The 13,697-nt window shown below is 41.9% G+C and overlaps 1 protein-coding gene across 1 annotated transcript in view; it reads right to left on the minus strand.

The window, feature by feature from the left end:
* rundc3b (RUN domain containing 3b) overlaps nt 1–13,697 on the minus strand; it is a 102,912-nt gene that overhangs the window by 65,016 nt on the left and 24,199 nt on the right. Inside the window, exon 2 of the mRNA XM_078235040.1 lies at nt 10,997–11,112. Coding sequence (XP_078091166.1) covers nt 10,997–11,112 — 116 coding nt within the window. The remainder of the gene's footprint in view (nt 1–10,996; nt 11,113–13,697) is intronic.

Genomic DNA, 13,697 nt, shown 5'->3' on the forward strand with positions numbered 1-13,697 from the left:
CTGACAGGGACATACCTATCAAGGACACCCAGTATTTGTTCCTTGAAAAAGTTCCACTTTTCATTAGTGCCTTTCCCTGACAGTTTCTGTTCCCATCTTATGAGAAATCTTCAGTTTTATTGCCAGAATCCTGTCAGGACAATACACTCTTCAGGGTCCAGTGTCATCAGCCATCCTTTGATATCACATGGAAAAAATTGAATTTTCTGAGGATTGGCATCTGTGATATTACGGACCTTGGGAGGAAGCCACGATGAATCATCCACTTGGCACTTTCTGGCTGAAGATTGTTGCAAACATTTCAGTCTTGTCTCCATTGCCGATGTCCGAGCAGCCTTCTCAAATTTCAACCCATGGAAAGCAACTGGCCCAGATGGGGTACTAGAACGAGCACTCAGCTCCTGCACAAAACAGTTGGCAGGGGTATGCGCAGGCATCTTCAACCTCTCCACACACCAATCTGAGGTCCCCACCTGCTTCAAGAAGACGACCATCATCCTGGTACCAAAGAAAAGCCAGGCAGCGTGCCTTAATGACTATCATTCAGTGGCTCTGACATCCATCATTATGAAGTGCTTCGTAAGGTTAGTCATGGCACGAGTCAATTCTGGCCTCCCAGATTGTTGATCCCACACTACACCTTGTTATTAACAGCTTTTTGCAGTCTGCTCTTGGTGTTAATACTTGGTCATAGAGGCTTACAGAATGGAAACAGGCCCCTTGGCCCAACTTGTCCATACCACCCTTTTTTTAAAACCACTAAGCTAGTCCCAATTGCACACATTTGGCCCATATCCCTCTATACCCATCTTACCCATGTAACTGTCTAAATGCTTTTTAAAAGACAAAATTGTACCTGCCTCGACTACTACCTCTGGCAGCTTGTTCCAGACACTCACCACCCTTCGAGACCCTTTTGTATCTCTCCCCTCTCACCTTAAACCTATGCCCTCTAGTTTTAGACTCCCCTACCTTTGGGAAAAGATGTTGACTACTCTATCTATGCTCCTCATTATTTTATAGACCTCTATAAGATCATCCCTAAGCCTCCTATGCACCAGGGAAAAAAGTCCCAGCCTATCTAGCCTATCCTTATAACTCAAACCATCAAGTTCCGGTAGCATCCTAGTAAATCTTTTCTGCACTCTTACTAGTTTAATAATATCCTTTCTATAATAGGGTGACCAAAGCTGTACACAGTATTCCAAGGGTGGCCTTACCAATGTCTTGTACAACTTCAACAAGATGTCACAACTCCTGTATTTTATGTTCTGGCCAATGAAACCAAGCATGCCATATGCCTTCTTTACCACCCTGTCCACCTTTGACTCCACTTTCAAGGAGCTATGAGCCTGTATCTCTAGATCTCTTTGTCCTATAACTCTCCCCAGTGCACTAACATTAACTGAGTAAGTGCTGCCCTGATTCGATCTCCCAAAATGCATCACCTCGCACTTCCTAAATTAAGCTCCATCTGCCATTCGTCAGCTCACTGGCCCAATTGATCAAGATCCCGTTGCAAACCTAGATAACCTTCTTCACTGTCCACTATGCCACCAATTTTGGTGTCAGCTGCAAGTTTACGAAGCATGCCTCCTATATTCTCATTCAAATTAATATAAATGACAAATAATAGTGGACCAGCACCGAACCCTGAGGCACACTGCTGGTTACAGGCCTCCAATTTGAAAAACAACCCTCTACAACCACCTTCTGTCATTGGCTTCTGTCATCAAGCCAATTTTGTATCCAATTGGCTACCTCACCCTGGATCCTGTGAGATTTAACCTTATGCAACAACCTATCATGCAGCACCTTGTCAAAGGCCTTGTTAAAGTCCACATAGACAACATCGACTGCACTGCACCTTCTTTGGTTACCCCTTCAAAAAACTCAAATTCGAGAGACATGATTTTCCACTCACAAAGCCATACTGACTGTCCCTTAATCAGTCCTTGCCTCTCTAAATCCCGGTCGATCCAGTTTCTCAGAGTACCTTCTGACAACTTACCCACTACAGATGTTAGGCTCACCAGCGGTAGTTCCCAGACTTTTACCTGCAGCCCTTCTTGAACAAAGGCACAACATTTGCCACCATCCAATCCTCGGGCACCGCGCCTCAGATCGCCTGGATCCACTACAGTTCGCCTACCGATGCAACATGTCCACAGCAGATGCCATCTCCCTGGCACTACACTCAACCCTGGAACACCTAGATAACAAAGACACCTATGTCAGCCTCCTATTTATTGACTACAGCTCAGCCTTCAACACCATTATTCCTACAAAACTCATCGCCAAACTCCGTGGCCTGGGGCTCGGTTCCTCCTCCTGCAACTGCATCCTAGACTTCCTAACCCACAGACCGCAAATCAGTAAGGATAGGCAACAACATTTCCTCCACAATCATCCTCAACACTGGTGACCTACAAGGCTGTGTCCTCAGCCCCCTACTATACTCCTTATACAACTATGACTGTGTGGCCAAATTCCCCTCCAACTCGATTTTTAAGTTTGCTGATGACACCACCATAATGGGTCGGATCTTAAACAAAGAAGAACGGAGTACAGGAAAGAGATAGAGAATCTGGTGAACTGGTGTGATGGCAATAATCTCTCCCTCAATGTCAACAAAATGAAGGAGATTGTCATCAGGAAGCATAGTGGAGAACATGCCCCTGTCTACAGCAACGGGGACGAAGTAGAAAGGGTCGAGAGCTTCAAGTTTTTAGGTGTCCAGATCACCAACAACCTCTCCTGGTCTCTCCATGCCGACGCTATCATTAAGAAAGCCCACCAACACCTCTACTTTCTCAGGAGACTAAGGAAATTTGACACTCACCAACTTTTACAGATGCAACATAGAAAGCATTCTTTCTGGTTGTATCACAGCTTGGTATGGCTCCTACTCTGCCCAAGACCACAAGAAACTACAAAAAGTCATTAATGAAGCAATGTTCTTCATTCAAACCAGCCTCCCATCCATTGACTCTGTCTACACTTCCCGCTGCCTCAGAAAAGCAGCCAGCATAATCAAGAACCCCATGCCAGACATTCTCTCTTCCACCTTCTTGCGTTGGGAAAAAGATACAAAAATCTGAAGACACATACCAACCGACTCAAGAGCAGCTTCTTCCCTGCTGCCATCAGACTTTTGAATGGACCAAACTCACATTAAGTTGATCTTTCTCTATGACTGTAACACTATTTTCTGCATTCTTTCCTTTCCTTCTCTATGAACGGTATGTTTTGTCTGTATAGCACACAAGAAACAATACTTTTTACTGTATGTTAATACATGTGACAATAATAAATCAAATCAAATTCTCTTGCACTAATGCGGTGGGCCCCCCATCATGGAGGGTGGAGATATTTGTGGATCCTTCTCCTTCAGTTAGTTTTTTTCAATTGTCCACCACTGGCTAAGCAGACAACAACAGCAGGGCTTAGAACTGACCTGATGTGGGATCGTTTAGCTCGACCACTTGTTGCTCATATTGTTTGGCATACAGGTAGCTCTGTTTTGAAGTTTCATCAGGTTCTCATCTCATTTTTCAACTCAAGAACAGCTTCTCCCCTGCTGCTGCTCCTGGCATGCCTTCCTGCACTCTTCATTGAACCAGGGTTAATTTTCTGGCTTGGTGGTAATAGTAGAGTGGGCCATGAGATTACAGATTGTGGTTAAATCAACTTTGCTGCTGCGGATGGCCCAGACCGCCTCATGGATGCCCAGTTTTGGGTTTGCGGGATATGTTCAAAATTTATCCCATGTAGCATGGTGGTGCCACACAACACAATGGAGGATGCCCTCAACTTAAATATGGAATTTTGGCTCCATAAAGACTGTGCGGTACTCACTCCTACCAATACTTCATAAATGGATGCATCTGTGACAGATAGGTGTGCGAGGACAAAATCAAGTAGGTTTTTTCCCTTGTTTTTGGTTCCCTCAAAACCTACCACAGACTTAGTCTAGCAGCTATACCATTTAGGGCTTGGTCAGTGGTGGTGCTACCGAGCCACTCTTGCTCATAGACACTGAAATCCTCCACCCAGAGTACATTCTGTGCCATTGCCACCCTCAGTGCTTCTCCCAAGTGGTGCTCAATATGGAGGACTGATTCATCAGCTGAGGGAAGTGCACGCACCTTTCTTGGTCATGTGATTGACATAACATTAGACCTTTCCAGCGGGAGTGTGTGAATAAGAACACAAGAACTAGGAACAGGAGTAGGCCATCTGGCCCCTCGAGCCTGCTCCACCATTCAATAAGATCATGGCTGATCTTTTCATGGGCTCAGCTCCATTTACCCGCCCCCTCACCATAACCCTTAATTCCTTTACTGTTCAAAAATGTATCGATCCTTGCCTTAATAACATTCAACGAGGTAGCCTCAACTGCTTCACTGGGCAGGGAATTCCACAGATTCACATAAGTAACACTCCTTGTATAAAATCCATAGTCGTCTGCTGCTTGGAGGTGGGGGAGGGGCTTTGGGAAAACACATCAGCCTGATCAAAAATTAAATTGCACCGATTGTGGTCAGAAGGGAATGAGAATTTGGGGTTTTAATCTATTAGCCCTTGTCTTAAATTGAAATAAAGATTTTGCAAATTCAAATATACAGATAGTCACCTTTGTTTGCATGTTCAACAGAGATTAGCTCTTGTGCAAAAGCAGCCAGCAATTGTTCAAAACATCACACACTTGGTAATCTGCAAATTTTTCCTGCGCGATCTGTTCTGCTGTATTAAAAGCAGTAATCAGGGCTGAGCAATTAATTTTGGCCTTGCCGGCAACATCCTCATCTCACAAATGAATATTTCATGTTTATTCAAAGCCACACAACAAAGGTGTGCCCTTGCAATGTGCCTTAATTAAAGCCACAGGGAACATCTTCGCTGCACTGTGTGATCTTTTTCCCCCCACTTTCTACAGCAGCAATGTTATGATCAGCATAATTGCCAATTACTGTTTAAATTAGTGATAGTTTTTTTTATTGTGACAGAAATTCCTGCCGTCTAGAACCAAATTGAATTTGCTCAAAGATATTTTAAGTAGGAACCTTGCAACTAGTGGAAAGTTGAGCAAACTGGGCTAGATTTAGAACAATGTCTATTAATTTAGTTATTTCTTCCTCAAAATGTTTTTAATATACTTTTCTTTAGAACATGAGCATGGTATCATGTTTACAAAACACTTACTACCTCTGATGGCAACGCTCCATTTTAAACATCCGAATTGCTAATCAACAATTTGGACTTCTTTCTACAAGATTTTTTAATGTTAATCAAAGTCAGTATAATGTATTTAATGACATAGAACTCAGTTTGCTGGTAAAATAAAATCTTAAAATCTATAAATCAATATAGCTTATTACTGAATTTTATAACTATAGTAGCTTTATGACTAATTTAAGACTGGTTTTGACTAATGCGTCTTCAATCTTGTCTAATTAAGATAGGAGCCATAGGACATGAATCTTCATTAAAGGTGGTAATGACATAGTGGTATTGTCACTGGACTAGTTATCAAGAGACCCTGGGTAATACTTGGGGGCTCTGGGTTCGAATTAATTCCAGATTTTCTTATTAGATTCAAGTCTAATGATGACCATAAAACCATTTTCGATTGTTATAAAAACCCATCTGATTCATTAATCTCTTTTAGGGAAGGAAATCTACCATCCTTACCTGGCTTATATGTGACTCCAGACCCACAGCAATGTGGTTGACTCTTAAATGCCCACTGGTTGGAGTCATACCTAACACAAAGGAAGATGACAGTGGTTGTTAGAGGCCCATCATTCTCAGTCCCAGGACATTGCTGCAGAAATTCCTCAGCCTAGGTCTAACCATCTTCAGCCTCTTCATCAACGACCTTGCTTTCATCGTAAAGTCAGAAGACCGGATGCCCACTGCTTAACGTCCAATACCAATCTTAGCAACTTCTCAGAAACAGAAGAAGTCCTTGTCCACCTGCAGCAAGGCCTGGACAACATTCAGGCTTGGGATGATAAATTGCAATCAAGTTGATATCAAGAATCAGGCACTGGATACTGCAAAGGTTACGGGCCTGTTAATATTCTAGTAATAGTACTGAAGACATGTACCCCAGAACTTGCTGCTCCCCTAGCCAAGCTGTTCCAGCACAGCTACAACACTAGCATTCATCTGGCAATGTGGAAAATTGCCCAGGCATGTCCTGTACACAAGAAACAGGACAAATCCAGCCCAGCCAATTACTGCCCCATCAGCCTGCTCTCGACAATCAGTGAAGAGGTCATCAGCAGCGCAATCAGCACTTACTCAGCAATAACCTGCTCATGGTTTCAACAGGGTCACTCAGCTCCTGACCTCATTACAGCCTTGGTTCAAACATGGATAAAAGAGCTGAATGCCAGAGATGTGAATGACTGCTGTTGATAACAAGGCACCGTTAAGGAGCCCAGGCAAAACTGGAGCCAATGGGAATCAGGGGGAAAACCCGCCACTCGTTGGAGTCATACCTGGCACAATGGAGGGTGGTTGTGGTGATTGGAAATCAATCATCTCAGCTCCAGGACATCACTGCAGGAGTTCCTCAGGGTAGTGTCCTAGGCTGAACCATCTTCAGCTGCTTCATCAATGATCTTCCCTCCATCATAAGATCAGAAGTGGGGATGTTCACTGATAACTTAACAATGTTCCATACTATTCATGACTCCTCAGGTACTGAAGCAGTCCATGTCCAAATGCAGCAAGTTCTGGAAAATATCCAGGCTTGGGCTGACAAGTGACAAGCAACATTTGTGCTACACAAGTGTCATCCTTCTTTTGAGAAGGATGCACCAGCCATGGTTAAGAGTAGCATCAAAAAGAAAGAAAAGATGTTCAGTGCTGCAAAGAGTAATGGTAGGCCATTTTAGAAACCAGCAAAACAGGCCCAAAAATGAAGAGGAAGAAATTGCGTTAAAAAAAACTGGCCAGAAACACAAAAACTAAAAGCTTCTATTATATAGAAATTAAATGAGTAGTTACAGTGAGCGTTAGTCCCCAAGAGCAAAATTAATAATTGGAAACCAGAAAATGGCAGAGACTTTGAACAGGTATTTTGCATCTACCTTCACAGTATGAAATGCAAAAAAGTCCGCTGGGCTTGTTGTCTTGAATTGGAGTTTCCAAAAAGAAGTGGCTGTAGAGAAAGTGGATGCATCAGTTGTGACTGTGGTGAACCATTGTTGGTTCCCACCAGGTAGTGCTGAGCCATGGATGGCCAGTACTATGAGTCTGTATATATGTTACTGTTGGGGTTAGGGTTGGGCTGTTCTACCTGTTAATATAGTCCTATGGTACACCCCAGTCGGCTCCGCCTCCTGGGAGAGGTATAAAGGTCACTGCTTTGCCTGGTGACCCTTTAGTCTGGGATCGTATACTGTATATGGTAGCTCTGTTATTGTTGGCAATAAAAGCCTTTATTTCCTGAGTACATCCAGCCTCTCGTGTGTTATATCGCGCATCAGTGACCTTCCAAAATTCTGGAATATCTCTAGTCAGGAACAGAGACAGACAGAAAGCAGCAAACTATAGGCCAGTTAGCCTAACATTGGTCATTGGGAAAATGCGGAAGATAGCATCAGGAGACTTTTAAAAAATCATCATAAAATCAGGCAGTGTCAACATAGTCTTGTGAAGGGAAATAGGGTTTGACAATTCTTTAAAATGAGTTCTTTGAGGGTGTAACAAGTAGGATGGCTAACGGTCTACTAGTAAATGTGCTGTAAAACAAGTCCTGGCTTTAAGTTGTCCCATTTGAATTAATTTCAATCTGGCGACGGTATTCATGTTTAGCTTTGTAATTTGCATTAATATGGTTTTGCAGCAGGTGTGACGCAAGGTTTCACAACCCAATGTGCATCATTTTTAGAGTCGTCCCTCCTGCTCCCTAACCCGCCCAGTTGCCCCCGCCTCTCCCAGCTTGTGGTTTACCTCCATGACCCTGCAACTTGAAGTTATTCTCACTCCGTAACTTGATTTCTGCCTCTTGCTGCTCATCTGAGCTCTCACTCACAGCGAGGGTTTGGGGGAGAGAAGTAGCGAGCAAGAGATTTAGCCAATGGGAGGGTTGGCAAGTGGGAAGGTCGATGGTGACCAGAAAGGTTAGGAAGCATGATCGGCAGTGCACTAGATGGTCAGAGTGGGAGAGGTAAGGAGTGGCACTAAGCAGAAAGAGTTTAACTTTATATTTTTTAATTTATATTTTTAATGCTTAGTTTACAAATATAGCAATTTAGCAATATACAGTATTTAGACGTATAGGCTATAATGTTTCAGTTTTTCTGATGGAAAAGGTCCCATAGAGCCCAGATAAAGCTTTTACATTTGCTGTAATGGAAAAATCTCATTTGCTTAGTGTTGTTTCATTTAATGTTCCATTTTTCAGGAAAGCAATACAATATGAAGCAAAGAATTACTGCCTTTGGATTTCCAAAAGGCATTCAATGAGGTGTCAATTGAAAATTATTACACAAGTTAAGAACTCACGGGTTGGTCTTTATTGCAAGGGGATGAAGTATAAAAATCAGGAAGTCATACTACAACTATACAAGGCATGGGTGAGACTACCCCTAGAGTACTTGTCTCCTTACTTAACAAAGCATATACTACATGATGACACAGTGGTTAGCACTGCTGCCTCACAGCGCCAGGGCCCCAGGTTCGATTCCCGGCTTGGATCACTATCTGTGTGGAGTTTGCACATTCTCCCCATGTCCGTGTGGGTTTCCTCCAGGTGCTCTGGTTTCATCCCACAGTCCAAAGATGGGCAGGTTAGGTAGATTGACCATGCTAAATTCTTCCTCAGTGTACCTGAACAGGCGCCGGAGTGTGGCAACTAGGGGATTTTAACAGTAACTTCATTGCACTGTGAATGTAAGCCTACATGTGACTAATAAATAAACGTTTTGTACTGGAAACAATTCAGAGTAGGTTCACTAAGCCGATTCCTGGTACTAATGGGTTGCCTCATGAGAAAAGGTTGAGGAGTTTGGGCCTATGCTCATTGGAATCCAAAAGAATGAGAGGTGATCTGAATGGAATATTTAAAGATTCTGAGGAGACTTAACAGGGTGGGTAGTGAGAGGTTTCTTCCTTCATTAGGAGAATCTAGAGCTAGGGTGCACAGTTTAAAAATAAAGGGCCTTACACTTAACATGGAGATGAAGAGGAATTTCTGCTCTGAAGGTTGTTAGCCTTTAGAATTTTGCTCTCACTGATTGCAATGGAGGCTGAATCATTAAACATATTCAAGGCTGAGCTAGACAGATTTTTGATCAACAAGGGAGTCAAGAATGAAACGGGTGGGGTGGGGGGGCAGCAGGCGGGATATTAGCGTTCAGGGCACAGTCAGACCAGCTGCAATTTTATTGAATGGTGGAATAGGCTCAATGGGCTAAATGGCCTACTCTTGCTCTTATTTCACATGATTTTATAATCAATGCAACAACTCTCCAAAAGGATCCTTTTTCTACAGCATCTTCCAAATCCGTAATTTCTGAGGACAAGAGCAGCAGATGCATGGGGTCATCACCGCCCGCAAGATCCTCAAGCCACACACAATCCTCACCATTCCTTCACAGTTGCTGAATCATAATCCTGGAACTCCATTTGCACTTGCACCACATGGACTGCGGTGTTCCAAGATGGTGGCCAGCATCTTCTCAAGGGAAATACAACAAATACTAGCCTAGCCAGTGATACACAAATTCCATTAATTATATTATAAGAAATATTCTATATACCATGTAACTACCACTTGTAGTTTGAAACATTGCATATTTCTGACACTAAATTTGGCAAAAATTGAGATACTTATTAAATCAACCAGTATTAATTACTTTCAGACTAGTTTAAATTCAGTGTACATTCCTTCATCAGCAAGTTAGTTTTAAAAAAAGCAGCAAGCAAAGAGAATCACTCCATCTTGATAAGGTGGAGTCACTGAATAATGAATGAGTACAGCATTTTGTTTTTATTGATAAGCAATTTCATTAATGCAGAACCCTCAGATATCATGAATGAGGAAACATGTTAATCAAATAAAAATAAATAGGGTATCATGGGAGTAAATCAACAAGTTTAAGATATTAAATGTGTATTTGCAAAAAAGGAGTCTACCTTTTATCTAAAAATGGTCCCTGCTACCTGTCCTTCTGAAACAGTCAAGTAATCTCTGGATTGGAGGCCAGAGATATTTATTCCTTTTAAAACAGGCCACGATTATCCTGTCATTAAATCATGTTAGCCTTTGCACAGCCTTGAAGTCACTTTTATGGATGCAGCAAGCAGCCACAATTGCTCCTTCCTCAGTTTCTCCCTCAAATTTAGGCATCTGCCATCAACTGTAAACCTTGAAAATCTAAAGACATGAAAAGTAGGGGCATTAAATTGAAAAGGATAAAGGAAGTTAATAAACAATGCAGGAGAAACAGAAGCAAGGGAAATAAATTTAGAACGCTTGAATGCAACAACTAAAAGGATGCCAAAAGATAAAAGGCAAATCAAAGGTTGGCAATTTCACTACAGCTTTAATGATCAGGACAGAACGTTGAAGAACAATTTGTATTTCCATAGCAAGCAAGCTGTGGATAGGTATCTCAAAGTTTTGCAGGACAATGGACAAACAGCATCTACCATGTGCACAAGGAGAACAAGACGGAGCCCTAAAGGTGGTCACCTGGTCCACTTTGAGGCTCAGCGACTGGACAGCGAGGCAGAACGGTGGCAGAGGAAGGAGAGGGAAGCCAACTCGGGGGGCTCCGAATTTCACTCCCCCCAAACGACAACATTCCCCCATTGCGGAAAAACTTGCAGATCCAGAATCAGCCACCTCAATCATCTGATGACTGATGGGCGTCACCCTCAATTTCAAGGCAGCCCCAACCCCACTGAAACAAATACAACCCAGTGGGCTAACTCCTATTTATTTGATAAATGCGTATAGAGCAGGTAAGGTTACCTTTGAGACGATGACTCAGGACTTGTTCCAGAATAGCTGCAAAGTTTGTAAATTCTGAACACGAGTCGTCAATGGTCTCAAAACAGGAACGATCAATTAGAGTCTTGACAGAAAACCTGTAAAATGAAAAGAACACAGGTAAAAACACATATCAGGATTAAGATTCAAATACAGCAGCTGTGAAAGGAAAAAAGTACTCAGTAACAGCAAATGATGACATATCCCAACTGTTGAGTGTTTAAACTGACACTCAACTAACTGCTCAGCAGCTCACTAGAGGGAAAAAAACAATATTCAGTGGAATTGGAGATTGCAAGTGTCAGACATGCAGAGCAATTAGAAGATGGGATTCTTCCAAGACAAGATATTACTTCTTCCTGTCTTTGTTCTGAATGGAGTTACAGGAAGAAACAATATTAAAGAGAGAGTTAATGGTTTGAGAGTCACATTTTCAGCAGTGGAGAAAATTGGGGAGGAGAAAAGGGCAAAAACAAGAGCCCAGAAATTTCCTTCAAACAAAAAAAAAAGTCAAGTTCGGAATAATAGGCAAAGTCCCAAGTCTGTAGCCAAGTAAAATTTCCCTGTTGTCTATTTTGTGGGTCTGGGTTTTGCTCCCAGGATTTCAATGGAAAACAACGGCAAGAGTTAGGACTGATTCTGATTGAGTCATTCCTGCAACCGGTTTAGAGAATGCAATAAGTGCTAACAACCTCCTTCAACCTGCAAATTACACAAAGTTGGGAAAGGAACATTCCCTTTAAAATGACCATTCTCAGGACCATAGGCCAAAATAAAGTCAGTTGCAAGCAAATAACACACCAAATCAAAAATTAATCTAAATTGTAAATGAAAATCTTTAGCTTTACATAAAAATTGCAACACAGACCAGGCTATTTGCCCCAACTGATTTATGCATAGAACCATAGAACCTCTACAGTGCAGAAGGAAGCCTTTCGGCCATCGAGCCTGCACCAACAACAATCCCACCAGGCCCTATCCCATGACCCCATGTATTTACCCCACTAATCCCCCTGGCACTATGGGGCAATTTAGCATGGCCAATCCATCTAACCTGCACAATTTTGGAATGTGGGAGCAAACCAGAGCATCTGGGGGAAACCCACACAGACACGGGGAGAACATGCAAACTCCACACAGACAAGGACCCAAGTCGGGAATAGAACCTGGGTCCCTGGCACTGTGAATCAGCAGTGCTAATCACTGTGCCTCCCTGGTGCAGTGTTAATGTTCCACACATTATTTTATCACACTCTACCAGTATATCTATTTTTTTCACCTTCATATACTTCTCTAGCTTGAATGCATTCATTCTATTCCTATCAACTACTCCACAGGGTGGCAAATTTAGCATTCTAACCACTCTCTAGGTAAATAAACATGTCTTGAATTCCTTATTGGATTTATTAGCGCGTAAAGCAAATATGCATTGAATAAGAATTGCTCAAAACTATTTTTTCACAAAATGCAATCAAGGTGTTGCCAATCGTGATTATAATTTTGAATCGAACTGGTTTGATCAGAGTTCCGAAGACCATTCCCAGCAGAACCTTCAGACAGGAAATCCATCAAGTTCACCTTTAATAAATATCCAACAAACTCATATTGCAAGTGAATCAGCCCTGCAACTGGTATTGTGAAGCTCAAGAAATTCTAGTCCTGAAACACATCTAAAGATCAGAAAATTATACATAATACATTGAGGTTGCCCTGAAAGAAAGCAATTGATGCCACAAAAGTATCTGTAAGCAATGAATACTAATGTTATTTCCCTCATGGTACATTTTTGAGCAGTTATTTCCACCTTTATACAAAAATCTCATTCTACATGTAAAATTAACAAATTAAATGCCTACCTCTTACCTAGTTTGTTTCACATGCAATCAAAATATCAATGTGTGTTTTGATGCAGGCTAGTATCCAAACTGTCTTTGCTTGCAAGTCTGACTGCATGCATCAGCAGTGTCTTACACTGTATTCACCAACAACAGATCCAATTGACAAATCCTAGTTTTCAAAATAAATTTCCATTTCTTTTTATAAAAGCTGTTGCCTGAAAAGTCATCCCATCCTCAAGTTAAATCAAAATCCAACGCTTAACAAGGAAAATGCAAAAGGACGATTCCCTGAATCTTACGTACCCAATGAAAAGCCATGTTTGAATATCAAAACTATTTTATAATCTTTTTGCCAAATTTGCCATCCTCGTCACCGTTGTTGCCGACTGGGAGTTATCGATCTCCAAGCTACCCAGCATATTCTCAAATGACTGCAAACCACATGCCCAGTATCATAAGTCGAAAATTCATTCCTAAATTAGTAAGACAGAAAGGAGGGAATTTGGACAAGTGCAACTGTGCATCTTGGCATTCCTGAGCAAGGCATTTAAATTCTTCTTTCTTATGGTCGATGTAGAATGATAATTTAAATTTTAGGCAGTTAAGCCAGGCAATTGTGTCAAGAGTAGGAGAGGTGTACCACTGCGATGCCTCCTCTGTAAATGTGAATCAGGCACTGAGCTGTTATATATTTCATGGTTTGAGTCTGGTGAGCATAGTCACACGCTGAAGAGATTTAAATTTTCTATTGTGCATCAAAAATCCACATCTTCCACAATCTGCACAGACACGGTTTAGATTTACCCGTGAACTTTGCAAAAGATTATTTTGCATTGAATTTTTCA

Source organism: Mustelus asterias, chromosome 2, assembly GCF_964213995.1.
Source record: "Mustelus asterias chromosome 2, sMusAst1.hap1.1, whole genome shotgun sequence".
Lineage (NCBI taxonomy): Eukaryota > Metazoa > Chordata > Chondrichthyes > Carcharhiniformes > Triakidae > Mustelus > Mustelus asterias.